General features: G+C 34.2%; 1 protein-coding gene across 6 annotated transcripts in view; it reads right to left on the bottom strand.

Annotated features, from left to right (window-relative positions):
- The window catches only part of LOC123699438 (ETS-like protein pointed), a 100,664-nt gene that overhangs the window by 29,779 nt on the left and 53,413 nt on the right, over window positions 1-17,472 (bottom strand). The window contains exons 1-2 of one of the 6 annotated variants that reach the window (XM_045646366.1): window positions 12,139-12,293; window positions 5,849-6,209 (exon numbers count right to left, since the gene is read on the bottom strand). The exons of 2 other annotated variants lie outside the window; for them this stretch is intronic. In XM_045646366.1, the coding sequence (XP_045502322.1) occupies window positions 5,849-5,891 (43 nt within the window). In that variant the 5' untranslated portion in view covers window positions 5,892-6,209; window positions 12,139-12,293. Of the gene's footprint in view, window positions 1-5,848; window positions 6,210-12,061; window positions 12,294-17,472 lie in introns of those variants that run through there. 3 more of the 6 variants (XM_045646367.1, XM_045646364.1, XM_045646365.1) reach the window with 3 other exon arrangements.

Consider the following 17,472-nt stretch of genomic DNA (forward strand, 5'->3'; position numbering starts at 1 on the left):
AAATACTTGACATTTATTTGTGTTTTGTACCTTTATGTGCCTTTATTTTGCACGGTCGTTATCATAATAACTTTTATGGGATCGCTTAAAAAGCGTAGTGTATACGGTTTATAGTTTTTAGTATACATTTGAACTTTGATCATTAAGCAAATTAAACTAATTAAAAAACGACATTGCCTTGATATCTTTATGTTTCTTTCTATCAGTAGAGACATAAAAGAGTTTTATTTCAGTAACATACTTTTTGTGACGAGTCATGTTCATTGGTTGTATTTCAAGGGACCTTATTATAAGGTGAAATGTAAACAAATACTAATTACATATATATTTTTAAAACCAACCAACTGTTTTTGGAGAAGATTCGTGACGTTATTATAAGAAAAAAAAAATCGTTATCAATCTCTATTTTTTAGAAAATAATCCTTTACTTTATACATATATCTACATGCAAGTTCCTTAGAAACAAGGATATGAATGGTAATTAACGTTAACATTTTCATTTTTCACCTATGTGGTCATTATAATCTATGTAAGTTTTATAAAAAGCGTACACCTGCATCATTACGCATTACTATGTATAGGATTAAATGTACTTTAATATAAAATATAACAATATATCACCCATAACAATATATTATCATGTCATTAATAACAAGCGCTCGAAGAACGATGTATGTTAGAATTATAGATAAAAAAAATAATAAAAAAAATACATGCCAGTAACCATGTAATTTTAATGTATAGAAAAGTATACTGGTAGCAAATGTATTTTGTCCGAAGTTTTTGTTTGAGCGTTAATTAAAATGTTTTCTACTTGCTGTATTAATTTCAGGAATGGCATTTCACGCATGCAAAAAGTGTGTGGTGTCAAGATTTCCGTTTCCGTTATTATTGTAATGGGGGATAAATGGTTTCTGTTTAATTGTCGAATATGGTTTGTGATTGAGCTCATCCGTACAGCTGTTGAACAGCACTAAATTCATTTAAGATATTAATAAACTCATTACTGGACAAGAGAGTGTAAAGCATTTCTTCAAGTTACTGTGGACGTTGCAAAGTCTGATCAATCCTAAACAAGACAGGACGGCAATAACATGAAATAAGCATGAAATACGACGAAAATAGAGTCTATCGAAAATAGCATATATTACTGAAAGCATCCAACTTTGTAAATATTAACTTAATATGAACCTGAGAAAAACTTTATTTCTTTCGTAAGAAATATTCAAGTTAGAATTGACACAGTCTTCAATGGAACGTGTGCAAATTTTGATAAGCGTTCGACGGTTTCATGATATTATGTTAACGTGAAATTGTGGTTAATGCACAATAACATTGTTTGAATTTTTTGTAAACATTTTGATATTATAAACGGAATGCTGACAATCAACAAGAAAGTGCAATCCCAATGGGAATTGATGGAAGATTGTTGTTTGAGAATGTGGGCCTGCTACTGTTAACTGTATGACTTATGGATAATATTCCAATAAGTTATGTACCCGAGAAGTCTAGGTACTCTAGAGTCTAGGTACCACAGACATGTATCGTCTGTGCTAGGTACAATTACTTAATAGTTAGTACGTACCTAACTGTAGGCTCTAGATTCTAAGTAATTATTATCATTCACAAGGTTGAGATGATCCTATCGCGTTAACAGTTGAATGAATCAGATGCTATCTAACGGAAATTATACTTTAGTTGGGCAATGAAAATTAACTCAACCTTACAAGTAGCGGAAAAAATGGTACGATTTAATAATCTGTGTTGTTTTCGCACGTTTGCCTTAAAATGCGAAGAAACGCACTTATGGTTTTAAAAACATAACATTTTTCAAGTTTGTGGTATTTTAACAATTAATATATTCTAATGTTAATAATATAACGTACTCGATATACATAAAAAAAAACCATTGATATTTCAATGGGTTTTTCAATTCATTATGAAAACTAAATCATCAAAAAAAGCTAGTTGTTATTCTGTAATTTTTTGTACAGCCGTTTAGTGGAAATCAGCACAATTTACATTGTTTTAGTGTTGAATCGGAGGTTATATTCTGGTTGTTTCACTGGTGGTGTGGGCCGAATCGTGAATGGCGTAGATAACGGCACAATAGGCAGGAGATGCGCCCGGCTGCCCACCAAATAATACCAGATTCGCAATTAGCCTTCAAACGCTTGTACTAATTAAAAGGGAATTTTATGTAAAGTACACAGCTCATACGCAAAACCACTGAATTATAACAAATCCAACACGTAAGTTTCCATAAGTAAATAATTTAGTGCTAGTTCTGTTTATTATTAACAATTTATTGCCGTCGATAATTTAACGATACAATATTTCTAAAATAACTTTACACAAACATTTTCCTAAATCCAATCATTATAAATAAATTTTATTAATTCATTCCATATTCGTTTACAACTTAAGCCAACCGCAAATTAAATTAAGATTTCGCAATTTTATCCAAAAAATTATATCGAAACGACTCTTGTTGAGAGTTGGTCGTTAAGACATGCTAATTTAAAATCAAAGAAATTACAGACAGGAAACACCGTATAATTATTGATTACAATTAATAAGTCCAAATAAAATAAAACCATGTCGTTATATGAAGTTTTTTCCAATACTGCACTGTTGAAATAGGACAAAATTTCATAACAAGATTTCGTTCTTAACGTTTCTATACGATCTTAAAAAATATAAATGGCCAGTCATAATAATATAAGGTGCATAACCTTATATTGCAGTACAGTTTTACAGGAATGAAAAAATTAAATGTAACCCTGTATTTCATTGAAATTCGTGCAAAATGTTGGTTTTTATTCGTCAATTTGTGTTAATGCTTCCCTAATTTTTGATTGTATATGCTTAGTAGACTGTGGGGCTTAAACTATATCACGTAAAGCATTATAAATGGCCTTGTTCGGTGCAACAGGTGTTAAATAAGGGTGGTTGCGAGGGGCGATAAGCCTACCACTTGTTGCTGGGTGATAGCTATAACGATAATATCTTTATTTTTATGTGCACCGCCTGTCAGGTAATTCACTCATATATTTATTGTTCTATTCTTGAAGGTAAAAAAAAATAGTCAAAGTGGGTATTTTAATATTTTTGATCTTACAAGTAGGTAGGTATTGTAGGTCAAAGGTAATAAATAATATTATTATATTCTAATTTCAGTAAACATTAAGATTGCTCATTTAATTCTCACGAAATTTCATTATAAATTTACAACATTTAAATGGGACACAATTCTATTTTCTACATTTCATGCCGCAAATAAAAATATTTTTTTTAGGGAAAACAAAAAAAAATAAATAACTGAAAACTGTTTCCAATGCACGGCCAGTTCATACAATAGAGGGGGAGAACAAAAGCTCGCGCCATTTTTACCGACTCTATTGTTCGCCGTTTGAACTTGGAACGTCGCGTGACGTAAACGGCGCGTGCGATGTTTTGAATTCAAAATTCTGTATAATTAACTTTGATAACTGTTCCTAGCGCTCATGTAATTAAAAAGTAATTACATGCGAAAGAAGAGTGTTCTTTGTAGTTCAAGGTTAATGATAATGGTCACTATTTTAATAACCATCTCAGAATAAGTGCAGTTAAATATTGTTTAAGATAAATGTTTCGGTTAAATGGAGGTCATTTCATAGGCTTTTTACATTCGTCTTCCTCAGCTACACACAGTGTTGTTACTGACTCTATAATTACGATCTCTATTGGATAGAATTGATACTTACTTCAAAAACATACAAGTCTATGGTAAGAGATTGTAATAGAGGCTTTTTTTAACAGATAATTATTAACGTCAGTATCGCAAAAACAGTCAAGCAGGGGTTATTAATCTATCTGGCAAAACGCAGTAGACAATAGAGGCAGTGATCTGTGGCGTTGATCACGAATGTAGGCGAGAGACCTTTGTTCAATGACAGAGGCGGCCCGGGCGCATCATCTCATTGAGCGCGCACCGGATGGGCCAATCAGCACCGTGAATGGACGCCCCCGCTCTTGCTAGCTATTAATTCTCGTATTATCATTACAAGAAGTATGCTTGTAAACGACGATATAGTATCCTCATGTTCGTAAAAGGCAGATCAGTTTTATAGGAGTTTAAGTTCCTATTGAGACAATATGTTGTTCAAAAATGGGTATTGACGTAAACCAATTGCTTCATTTACTTACAGCCAAGGTTGCATGAACCTAATAGATAATATGAATTATAAAAAAATATTTCATATGATGTCAACTCTATGCAAACATAATTCAATATGTATAATATGTAAAGCATTTTTATGTAAATGTTTTGTCATTCCCTCAGTTTATAAGCTAAGTTACGCAGTATCGAAAGATACAGTAAACAGGCCACCAGCGTTCACGCCTTCATTGAGAGAGTGCGATGCCAGCTTCTGTATTGTGTAAATTGTTGACTTTTATAGCTCGCGGTAATATGCGTCGTTACAATACCTCATTATATGACACATGCGTGTATTGTCCACGTTTGAGAGTCGCTTGACGTGCTTATTGCGTGTTTATACCGCTCGGTGAAATGGCTTTATTTATCGGCTTTTGGAATGGTCGTAATTGAAGAAGAATTTTGGATGCTCAACGTTTATAACTTGTACTTGAGCTGTTAAGAGACAGTATAACATCTATACGTTTCTATTGTCTTGTTTAAACCTATATTCTTAAATATAGTAAACTAACGATTTTGGGTGTAACAAAATGAATGAAGATACGATAATCGTACTGGCTTAATAACTTAATTTCCTATAATTGTGCAGTTTTAAAGACTTAGCTTATCTTTGATTGAGCACGCACGGTAGCAAGGTCTTCACTTTCAAGATCATCAGAGCGCAGAGTAATTCATAATTACAGTAATGAGAGCTTACTTGCATAACCGTTGTTCTACACTATTTGATAGGAACGGAAACGAGGTTTACACTGACCTTAACTCTCACTGTTTTAAATTTATTTTAGTATAATATTTTTTGTTTAATGAAAATTGTTTTATTTTTACTATTATAAGTATGCAAAAGCATTTATTTTAGGTTTATATACAGGTTGGATGATATCGCTACTTATAAGTAGAGTATAATTTTCAAGTTGAATTTTTTCTCGAATTTATTAAATGCTTATCCTTTTAAAATGCTTCTTATCCTTTTCAAGACTCGTGGATATTTTGATAGTAAAAATGTCATAACTATTTCACAATAGGACGTTTCATAGAAAGCTCGCCTCATAGAAAATTCCTGAAAAGTAAATAGCACATACTTCGCAGCAATTTAAAGTTGTGTAGTGATACGCATCGAAAACAATACGTTTTCATATATTTGTTACAGTCACGGCGCGTTCACATTTGGGACAAGAGCACACGAAACCAAGACGTTGCGTCACTCTCCGAGGATGATACTTTGGATTTTCACAACCGACAATTGTGTTGCAAAAAATACTAATTCTGCAAATGGATATTGTGTACTTGGCTCGTGTTTTTAGCTTATCCTTTATTTGTTATGTGTCTATGCTTGGTTTTTAGGTAAATTATGATAGATGTGACTCAGACGTTACGTTGTTTTTTGTAATTTAAATATTGTTTTTTGTCAAATTTTATAATAACAAAGTGTTTAATATTGGCCTCTCGTATTGCTAACAGAAAGACTGTTTATAGCCATTATTTATGATAACCCTCAATTGAAGGTTTAAAATTTAAATACTTCAAGATTACAATCAACATAATCGGTTCGAATGTTTTTCTATAGGACAGCGTTTAAACACTGTTTAAGTAAAAGTATTTATAATACAAATTAGAGTATATCACAGTCAGGTTGTAATCAATTAGACTCACCTTTCGGCTTATTGAAAGCTTTCATCATGACTTTGATTCCCATGCCTGCAATGGCCGCTGTCGCCTCGATTTTGTCTGCCACGGGTTCTCCAATTTTAACTAACCCGTTAGCAGGTTTTGCTTTGTTAATTCTTATTCACTGTCTTTGAGCACTATTTACAGTTCAATCTTTCTAGTATTCACAATTGACTAAAACTAGTTAAATAAGATCAATAAATATCACACCGTTTCTTTTACTGTATATTGTTCTGTATCAGTCTAAACACTCTTCGCTGTTTTTCATTTTGATGATAAAATGTCTGTCAAGTCACGGTTGAAAAACTGCTTACTAGTGTATCACTGTTCATTTTTTGTCGAACATCTGTATGGACATAGCGATAAGTGAATTTTGCATTTGACTCCAATTACGTTTTACTGCCTATCATTTCAATTACACCTCTAATAGTTTAACGAACTGGTTCACACGTAATAAAGTGCACTCCAAACCATTATTGAGTGATAAGTAACGCGTGAAGTTACAAGGTAACGCTCTCTATCGTTGGCGACGTAATGTATACGTATTTAAATTGCAAGTGAAATTCCCACAGGTGCGTGGTGCGATCCGACACAGGCGTTTCCGGCCCGGTTCCCTATTTACCAGAACAGTCTCAACCCTCACCTACGCCACCCTCATTTAGCCCCCCGTTGCATTCGTGTTCACACACTGCTCGCTCGCCTGTGACGGCCAATTTTGCTAACTTTTGTGGTTACTGGTTATGATCAAAGTGCATAACAAATTTTATGAACTATGTTTTCTCTAACTTGATAACTCGTTACCTTAATGGTTTCACGGTCGAACCCGTTACAGAGCTTTTAACTATTCTACATATTCAGTATTGAGTTTCATCATGAAGTATTGTGTTTGTTTACATATTTTCCTAAATATTCCATACGTGGAATATTAACATTAATCAATTTATTTGATTGGATCAAAATATTAATGATTCCATTACTATACATTAAACTCCCTTTAAAATTAATAATCTCAATTTAATATCGATAGTGAATAAACATCAAGCCCACTTTGCATATTAAAAAGATTACCAGCTTAATTGGTTGGATAAGTGGATGTTTAATATTTAACATGCGTTCAGAATACTAATAATGAAACTGTAATGTAACCAATTGATGGTGATGGTGCATCAGACCGCGTAAAGAGTTCAAGGGTTAACATGTAAACAACTTCATTTCGTTTTAATAACCGTTTTGAGAAGGGTTTACATTCAATTTATGGTTTGTTGGGTGGATTTTTAGTTAATAGTTCATATGTTGTTGAAGCAATATTCACACGACGCTTTAATAATTGTAGAGTATCTACTAACAGCAGGGTGAGTCTGACATAACCCAGGGCTCTTTCCCCGAGTGCCCTGGGTATGCCTAAATGCATTCTCCACTATAAAAAAAGGCTGTACCACAGTATAATAACTAGTAGCTAGCTACCTGTACTAAGGTCGATAAAATTTACAACTATTATTAGATTATTTTTAACAATCTTAAATGACCTATAAATTGGATTACATATTTTAATGATTCGAACCTTTTGATACGACAACCAGTTTGTTTTTTTTAAATGCTATTAAATATGATATTAATAGTTAGTTATGGGCCAATAAAATCGTTCAAGTTTAATCAGATTATGTCTGTCTATTAACAAGTATAATCGAGGTGGTCTTGGCTCTTTGTCATAACTCATTTGTAACGACATACGTCTAGTTCAATTGTCCTATATAGGAGGACAATAGTACAATAATACTTAATGCATCAATGCATACTGGCATACAATTATTCACTACTACATATTATATACATAAGGAATCTTTTTGACAACTCTTTATAGGAAATAAAAACATTTATATCAATAATTATTCAGATAATTTATTCTCTTTGGTTTAAGCATTTATATTATAAGCGAGTAGCTTATATTATTATCCTCTATTGAGCTTTTAAATACCATCAACATTTGAGCTCATTTTAACGCTATAAATATACATGTTTATTTAATAGCCACTTATAAAATGACTCACAATATCAATTAAGAATAATTTTAAAACATATGATATCAAATTAAGAATTCCAAATTTAATTTGAATATTTTGTTTAAAGTTCGAACATAACGTGCATCCTCAAGCAATGTTTAAGTGATTGATACAAATTGTAAGGCTCTTGATTGAAGTAGAGCGTACAATATGTCTCAGATGATCGTGTGCTGTGATTCTTGGGTCTCGGGGTCAACTAACTCGATTGTCGCGCCCAATTTGTTCCCTACGCCCCTAAATTGCTACTATATTGACGTTATATTGAATTTGTCTTATTTTGTTTAATATCTATTATTGATGCAACTCTACAAAATTTATTTGATATAAGTTCTAATATTTTGGACGGTTACAAATACTGGTTTATAAATAGATGAAAGAAATCATAAATTAATAAATTGTGAAATAAATTTGCATCATAAAATATATTAATTCCAGCAATAGACGGTGTCAATCGTTAAGTAGAAATTGTCGTCTAGTCTTAATTAATGCCTGCGGCATGTCTCTAAAGCAAATACTAAGCGTTGGGTGTCAATTGCACTGCGGGATCAACTGGGGTCGGCTCTAATTTCTATCTCATCTCCGACCCTCTTAATAGGAAAGTGGACACCCGCATATTTGTACACTAACTAAGTTAAACTTGGATTTAGCGTTAATGCATTTCGTGGAGAGATAGACAATGGAATTCCACAGGCCTACAATCGGGCGAGTGCGTTCAAAAACAAGTTTCTTTCCCGCGGCATTGTTTTGACGCTCCGCCGCGAGATTTCGAACGGTTTTGCGTGTGCAACAACAAACACTGCGACAATGGATGCTTCGACGAAACGTGTGTGACGCGGGAGCACGATACAAATGTAGAACAATGCTTGTATAACAATTCAGCGTGTTGACGCGAACTAACAATGTGATAGATTGTTTGGACGCGACGCAACGGAGCTTTTACCGAAATTATACAACAATTGTGTTAGCGCATTCTTGGCATGTTTGGCGGATTGTGTCGCAAACACGATTTGTGTATTTGGAGCTGCACAACACATCTGTATAATATACAATGGACACAAGTGATTTGACCTCAGACCTCTCAATTAAAACGTTATGGACGGGCGGCGTGGGGACTTTGTCGTGATATATGAGCCTCTGTATACGTATAAAATATTAGGTTATTTCCATTGTTATTTAAATTGTGTTAATAATATGTAAAATGTTTTGTAAGTAGGTACATGTATAAAATTGAAACATTGCTTATTACGAGATCTTATCAAGGTTGATTCCATGTTTATTCATAATATCTTATGAAGAATGAAAGCGTTATGAGACAATGAGAGAATAGCATAGAAAATAGAACGTTGTAGTGGAAACATAGACGGTAGAAGAATTGAGCTACATATGGTTGATCTGGTATTTTTGTGTCATGACAGTTTCGTCTCGAAATTCAATCGAATAGTTCATTTAAATTGCTTGTAAAGTTAGGTAAATGATATTACGAGGCGTGCACAGTCGACTTGAGAAGCGTGGGGCGGGCTTGCCGGCGATTGGCGAGCGCCTCCCAACGCCCACGCACATGCGCCTTGCATCAGTCGCGAGAAAAATCTTCACGAGGAAATTTTTTTTCATGAACGCACACGAGATTTTATATCTATTTTTATCGTGGGTGGCATTATGGCCGTTTCTGCAACCGAGCGATTAAAGATCGCGGTTTCAGGGGTTTGGCACAACCGAGTTTTTATTGTATACGTTTTCATTTCAGAGGAACGCGTCCAATAAACGCCCTCCCACTTCATATTGGCACATCCGATTTGTTAAAAAAATTGGCACTTACTAACATTGTCTAAGACGAGATCATAAATATGCTGCGGTTTAAAATCATTCGATAAACATTATCACGGTCAGCGGTACGACGGTAAATCTCTGTTCAGGATATTAAAATATGTAAACGATTACACATTCAAATGAATACATTTTCAGTACTTTTGTATGTTAATTCGGTTATAAGGTTAAGTTCAGTGTCGCAGACGATGTGTTTAACATTACATTAATAGTTTGTCGATCCGGTATTTTAATTATATGGAAAAATGTGAATATTCAAATGTTGTAATAAATTATCTTACAAATTTTCATACATAAAATATTTATCAAAATGATTTGCAAAACGATGGCTTAAAGTTTAGATGATATTATAATTTTAAAGATTTTTAGTTGAATATATTTTCATAAAAATAGGTGTATAAATTTCAGAGCTGTCCTGTAACTATGATAAATGTGGCAATACCTAATAACCTTAGTTTATGGAACGGTGTCACTATGACATCAACGGCTATTAACCGTGTGTTAACGCGCTAAAAATATTTCCTACTGCACCTCATCAAATTTATTGACGCATTTGTGGAAAGACAGAACACATGTTAGTCTTAATTATATCTGATTATAGTCAGGAAACGGTTATAATTTCTGAAATAAATTAATTAATACATTTTAAAATAAGTTATACCTACATCCACGAGGATACATTAAGTGTGCATCGAATTTTCTGTATGTAAATTTACTGATTCATGACCACAATAAATTTGTCAACTGGTTACACGGTTATTCAGATAAGTGAAATAAGTTGAAACATAAAAGAGAAGTCAAAAAGTTCACTCGAATGTGCGTCAGTTGATGCGCGACGCAATTATTCAGCGGTGTACGCTTCGATGAGTGCGAAAATTTGACGGCTGACTCGCGCGAACCGAACTTGCCGCATAAACGTGTAAAATACTTATCATTATTTTGTGTTTCCACTCACACTTTGGTGAATAATTTATTGCACTTGACGTACTAACGAACGAAAATGTAACTATAATCGCATAATTATCATTTGGAGGTTATATTTCGTGGTCTGCTATTATTGTTAACGTTTTACATAGATAAAAATACTTTAGGTTGTAAATACGAAGGCTGCTTTCCACCTAATAAAACGTATGCAAATAATGAGTCTACCCCACTAACGGAGTAATGGATACTTTTAGATTGTAACTTTGTAATATTGTACCAGCCGTGTGAGCGGTTCGCTGACGATAGAAGTAAGTCGGGAAAACATGAAAATATTTACTTTTTGCTACAAATTAGCGTTCAGTAAACCTATTTTAAAACAAACTATTGATTTGTGATCGCTAGTGGGTTGTTTGATTTCCGTCGATTTCCGCTCGCAGAAAATAAAATGTGTGATTATTTTTGTTATAAGATCTGTGTAGAGTTTTAGCTGCCTCATTTATTCTCATACTCAATATTGCCGATCATTTGATTAGATAGATAACGGATGTTGTATTTTAATAATGTTTAACTTTCGGATGTTTTAACATCAAAAATTCATTAAAAAGGACTCTTAAGATTTGCAAAAAAGTGACTGAATAAACAAGCATCACCTGTATCCGTTGCGATTGTAGAGCAATGTATCTAAGCAGTATCATTTTTTTTTTGGGGATATACAAATAATAGTAAAGAATTTTATAAATAAAAGTAAATAAAAACATTACGTAATAACATTAAAAGTGACGTATGTTGCTATGAAACGAACATAGTGAAAACACAAAACGCAATTACATGTGGTACCCTAAATGGGTTCTGACGATGCTCTTATCTGCTTGCTATTGTTTAACACGCTTTTTTCATTCCCACGGTCGTTGGTAAGCGTTGAGCCAAACTGATAACGCGTACCTGTCTAGTACCTGAATCGTCTTAAGGAATATACAGAACGTATTCTACGTATTGGGCATTAGGAAATACTGTACTTAGTGAGAGAGCGTCAAAAATGAATAGTAATAATTTTATGTTAAATTATGAGCAAAGGTTCAAGGCCAACGAGAGCGATACCAGTTAAATTTATGGGCTAGTTATTTCGTGCATAATGTAAATAGGTATTCGTAGCATAATCAAGCACTATTTAGTGTTATTTAATGTTTCAATCAAATAATTCGAACTGCAGCTTCGTATTCATCGCATACACACAAAACGTATTGAATTTAAATATTTAAATGAACGGCATAAAACAAAGAGAGACAGGACTCGACAGGAGTCAAGTGCAAAATTCAGCGGCGACCCACGCATATTAGGACTGATATGATGCAGTGGGTATATGAACCGAATCCATTATCCAATGACGTACTGCAATTACCCATTTAATGTAATTTGGGCCATTATAATGTCCATTGCGACTTCTCGTACATTCTCAGCGTCACTCACTCAAAAGCACCAATTAGTGAAATCACAACAAGGATAACACTATCTGAACGCGGGAGGATCGCGAGAGATTTTCGGAACCGGTCATTTCAATATCGGATGTCGCGTATCCAGAGTTTCAGAGGTAGGCTGTGAGGGCGCGCGCGTGCGTGACTGCGGCCGGTGCGCGACTACGCGCTCAATGGGCGCCGGCGGAGGGGCGAAGCTCGCTCGACTCACTCCCAGTGGAGCTTACGAAAATCACCAATTGTGATTGTCCACTTATTAAACCAAAACACATTAAACACTTGCACTGGATAGAGCGCGGCGATGCACCGTTTCGCGACTGACTCGGATGATAAAATTCAAGTTCGGGAGAGAGAGCTTCCGATAAAAAGCTTAGCGCACTGCATCCGGTGCCACCTGCTCGCACTCGAGAGGAAACTGTGCGTTAGAAGGAGATGAAGTGATCGATCAAAACGCAGACCGGATGGCGGACTTGGTTATGAATGAATGCGCTATCCTTGTCTGGCGCGCAGACACAGCGCTGCGGTCTCGCTCGCTCGCAGGTTGTCGCCGTAGAGGAAGTGAAAGGGACGAGAGGCGTAGTAAATATTGCTCCGTGGTCCCGCTGGGACTATCTATGGCTTAGTTTTTGTATCAGCACAAAAGATAACCATCCATCGTTCATTCATGGATTTGCTATGGCTTTAGCACACGATTATGTAGAGCTAACGATGAAGTTCAAATTTTATGATACCAAATTTTCTATGTAAAATTAATGCTTTTTTGTTTCATTCAATTAAACAGCAGCAGTACATTGTCATTATGTAGGTTCAAAGATAAAATAAACAAGTATTGTTCATGCAACGATTACGTAACCACACATGTACATAATACGAATTAAAGTAAATAGTAATAGAATAGTCGAACCAATAACGTCGGTTTAAGGTGCGGTCCAGTCTGAAGGGTACATCATTGTTCGCGGTAACGTTATCTCAGGGCGCGCCGCCATCAAACCGTGTCAATGTTTGAGACAGCACGTGGACACCTTTGTAGTAAATCATATTTAATCTGTGCTTTGTTGAACCAACATTGGACTATGAAGTATGAACTATTAGAAGAAAGGAATAATCAATAAACCCAATGGTTATGCCCTTTTTATAAAAGGAACTGTAGATCTGACGTAAGCGTTAGATCATACATAATATGTTTAGAAATTTAGCTTGTTCAGTTATTATAATAAAAATGAACAATGTTAGGTAAGTTAAATCAACATACTTATGAAACCAATAAAGAGATAGAATAAAAGTAGTATAAATTTTGCATATTTTTTGTGACTATAACCGGAGACCAAGCATTACAAGATCTGATAATTTTTTTGACTCTACATTTTAAAAAAGTAAGGTTTTTATTTTTAAAGTCTCATATCGTAACGTTGCTCAACCGTCTTGCCCAAACTTTTGGTTAAATAATCAAGGAATAACGAAACAATTGACTTTCACTAAGACAAACAGAGGATGTGGCCTGTATTGTCATCGTCGATGCTTGAACCGCGATTGGGTCAACTGTAGAGTTTCGCGTAAAAAGCGCGCTTAGAATAATTTAGTGCACCACACAGATATACGACTATCGCTGAATACGATCTGCATTGCGCAATACAGCGCTCATACGATTATCAGCAAGACAATGAACAAAGAGTGAATCTGAACATTAACATCACGTCTTGCCACAAATCAAAGGGATCCCGTCGAAGCATGTAACCTCTGCGCGCCAGGTGCTACGCGGGAAGTACCTCCTCCCCCGCTAGCCCCCCACCTCACCCCTACAACCTCCCTTCACCCTCACACAGATACGCAAAGGAAGTCTATACGCACACTTACATAATATTGCCGTGAAGATCCTAACTGATTGTGCATGTGTGTTTCTGTAATTTATTAATGGCCTGCATTTACGAATGCGCCGCTCGTTACTTATGAAAAATGGCGAATATAAATATATGAACTGAGTGAACGCTAATTCAGAGTTTTATTTATATCATTTTAAAAAACGTCTTTCACGCTTTGTATATCACATTCTGAAGAGAACAGGTTACAGCATTACCTATTTATATTTGAGCTGGAAAGATGTTTTAATACATTATTTGATATTTAATGCAAATCAGTGAGTTTTAACCTTTCAGGGTATTTAGCATAAGAATTTTATAAGATGTGTATTTATAAATACATTTTTTCTGAAGTATTGGTTTATATACCTATAGGTAGTTATGAAAGTATTTTATAAAATGATATAGGTAGATAAGACATAAAGTTCATTAGAAAAAAATAATAATATATGATGGAAATATTCATTATTCATTGCATATTGATGGCATGCGTCGTGTTATCCCTGGAATGCTTTTAAATGCTGTTTCTTATATCCTTAATTGTTCATGTATACAGTCCACAAAGAAAATTATCACCAGGTAGCAAGGGCCTATACAATGAGTCCTTCCGGTATTCTATCTTATTTGCTTTAGACTTCAAAATGAACTCTACATTGTAACGAATAGAGATGAAATTTGATAAACTTTCAAAAATAGTTACAAAATTAAATACAGTATGAGATATGATTTTAAAAAATATGATTTATTTTGTTGAGCATAAGGTTTATATTTACAAGAAATATTGTGGAAGGTTTTACGGAGTGATGCAGGGTTACCTAGCATCCGGTGTAAGCCGATACCGTGGGGAAGTATAGACCATTTTAAGGCATGACTTACTCTTTATATTTTGTCGAGATAATTAAATATGATAATGATTTCATCTTTCGACAATGATTATGCAAAACTTTAAGTAGGTATGATATGAAATTGAACCAATTCAGTTTTTATATATGTTACTTGCGTATAAACGTTTTGACAAGAAATGTATTAAAATGTGTTATTTGTATTCTTTTTAAGAATGAGATTTGTATATGTTATACGTATACATGTAATAAAATAGCAGTAATTTATTCAGAAATTCAATTCTTAAATAAATTTATTTTCCTCATCAACTCAGCGTGGATTGATTTAAAGGTAACACGTTATAAATAATACTCTTGTTTCGAAGTAAATTATTACTCTGTATTAATTGAATACTATTATGGTTCATTAATTCTTAAAATTAGTTACGTGTGGGAACCAACGTTTACTAAAGAAACGTAGCATATGGAATTTAAAAATATTATATTATCTACTCTAATCTTTACAGGTCGTGCATGAAAGAAAACTACTACTTCACGAGAGTTACTTTCAACTATGCTTCTGAAATTGACTTAAAATACTCTCAGTTCAAAACGTAGGAAATTTTATTTGTTTGTTTTGTAAATTTCATGCAAGGCATTTTAAAATTGAATAAATTTGGGCAGTATTCGTCGAATTACATTAGTAAAACCCTTTTATTAGTCGGTACCCGGTGAAAGATATGTCAATTGTTCATCGTCAGCGAATGCGAGTCCTCAAATGAAAAGAACCGCGATCCTATTCTGCAATACAATCCGCACACCATCATTATTCTCGCCGCAGTCTAGACTTGAATCACGAACAGTAAAATGTCGAACGGAACTATAAAAAGTTGAGTAAAAGGCGTCGAAAGAAGGCAGCGAATTTTAAGCCAAACCAGTTTAATGAGGGTCGTATTTAAATACGAAAATAAAGTTCCCACGGCGTCGCTCGCGGGAACGGAAGCCTCTGCGATGTCGCGGCTACACCAGCGAGCCAGCGACTTGGCGGATCGCGATCATCGCGACGACGAAAAGACGCCTCCTCCGATTGCGCCAAAACCGCGCCACCACCCGAACGTGATCCTTTCACATCCTGAGAGTCGTGGAAAAGTTCACCTCGATCAATGCGATGAGAGGTCAATGTAAATTAGACTGCGGAGTATGTGATCAAACAGGTCCGTGAAATTATTCGAAGCGAATATCATGTTTTGCGATTCGGTCGTGGACGCGTTTCGAGGTAGGCCAGTAGCGTGAGAATATTTGTAAATTTGATTACGGTTATATTTTATTTCTTGAGGACAATAATGATAGCCGGCAATCAATAAACTTTTACATAATAAAAAACGAAACGAGTAGTGGTTTGTTGCTTAAATGCATGGATTACGATCATTCATATTAAAATGTTACCTAAATGAATAAGAATGATGGTTAAGTGGTTTTTATTCAGAGATTCCTGTTGAAAATAAGTTCAATATACGTTTAATATCTCACCTCCCGTATATTTGTGTATACTTTCGAAGTTTTTAAAGAATGATACATTATAAAACGATTATTTATTCCATTTATACATCTTCATGGAAATTTCGCATTTACATTTCAAAATATACAAGTTGTGGACACGTAGGACTAAAGTCCGATTGCTCTTTGTTTGGGCCGCTTTCGATAATGTCAACATGACCTTAGTCAACGGAACTCGAAACACCTTTATTTGTATACTTTTACAAAAGCTATTTAAAATGAGACGAGACCGTGTTATTCTTTTACAATAGGTAGGTATTTCCAGGATTTAAGTTCACTGATGAGTTAACTATTTGCTATCTATTGAGAACGAGCGAGTTCAAAATATTAAGAGTACATGGTACAAACTACATATTTAGAGGTATAGACTAATCGTTTAGTATATCTTTCCTAATTTGTGATCAATTATGTAAGTACCTACATACAATTTCAGCTTACATTGAATCTAGACTCTACATTATCTATGAAAAAAATCATAAAATTGTTTGCTAAAACTACTGTACTATAAGATTGTAAAATATAACGTTATTAATTTATATAAAAATGAATAAAAAATGGGATTGTCAATGACTTTCAATAACAATTTTAATATTGTATGAAAATGAAAATATTGTATGTAATTGAATGTTAAATAGATCAAATACAAAGAGTCGGTAGCCTTGTTTTTCAAACTTAATAAATAATTAATTAGGCACACCACTGAGTGTAAAATAAATATAACATTTCGTTTAAATATCAATGCGTTTCGTTTTAACTTGAATGATACGTTGAACGACCGCTCTTGCGGACAGGTGGGGATTAACTTATGAATGAATCTTGTATATCTGCTTTCATTCGTACATCTAAGGAGAAATTACTAGAACTAGTTGAACATAATTTCATTCATCAAGCAATTTATGAATGCTGTATCGTTTTATATGTACATGTTTTCACTTAGACATGCGTTTAAAGATACTGTCGAAGTTAAAAGGGTAACATAGCCATAAATACTGGGAGGTATATAACAAGCGTAATATAAGGTGTCAATATTACTTGAATTAATTAACTTTTGTCTCCTATGTACATGAGGTCTCGAGTTCATAAGCACTGTATAAA

The sequence above is a fragment of the Colias croceus genome, chromosome 18 (genome assembly GCF_905220415.1).
Source record: "Colias croceus chromosome 18, ilColCroc2.1".
Taxonomy (NCBI): Eukaryota; Metazoa; Arthropoda; class Insecta; order Lepidoptera; family Pieridae; genus Colias; species Colias croceus.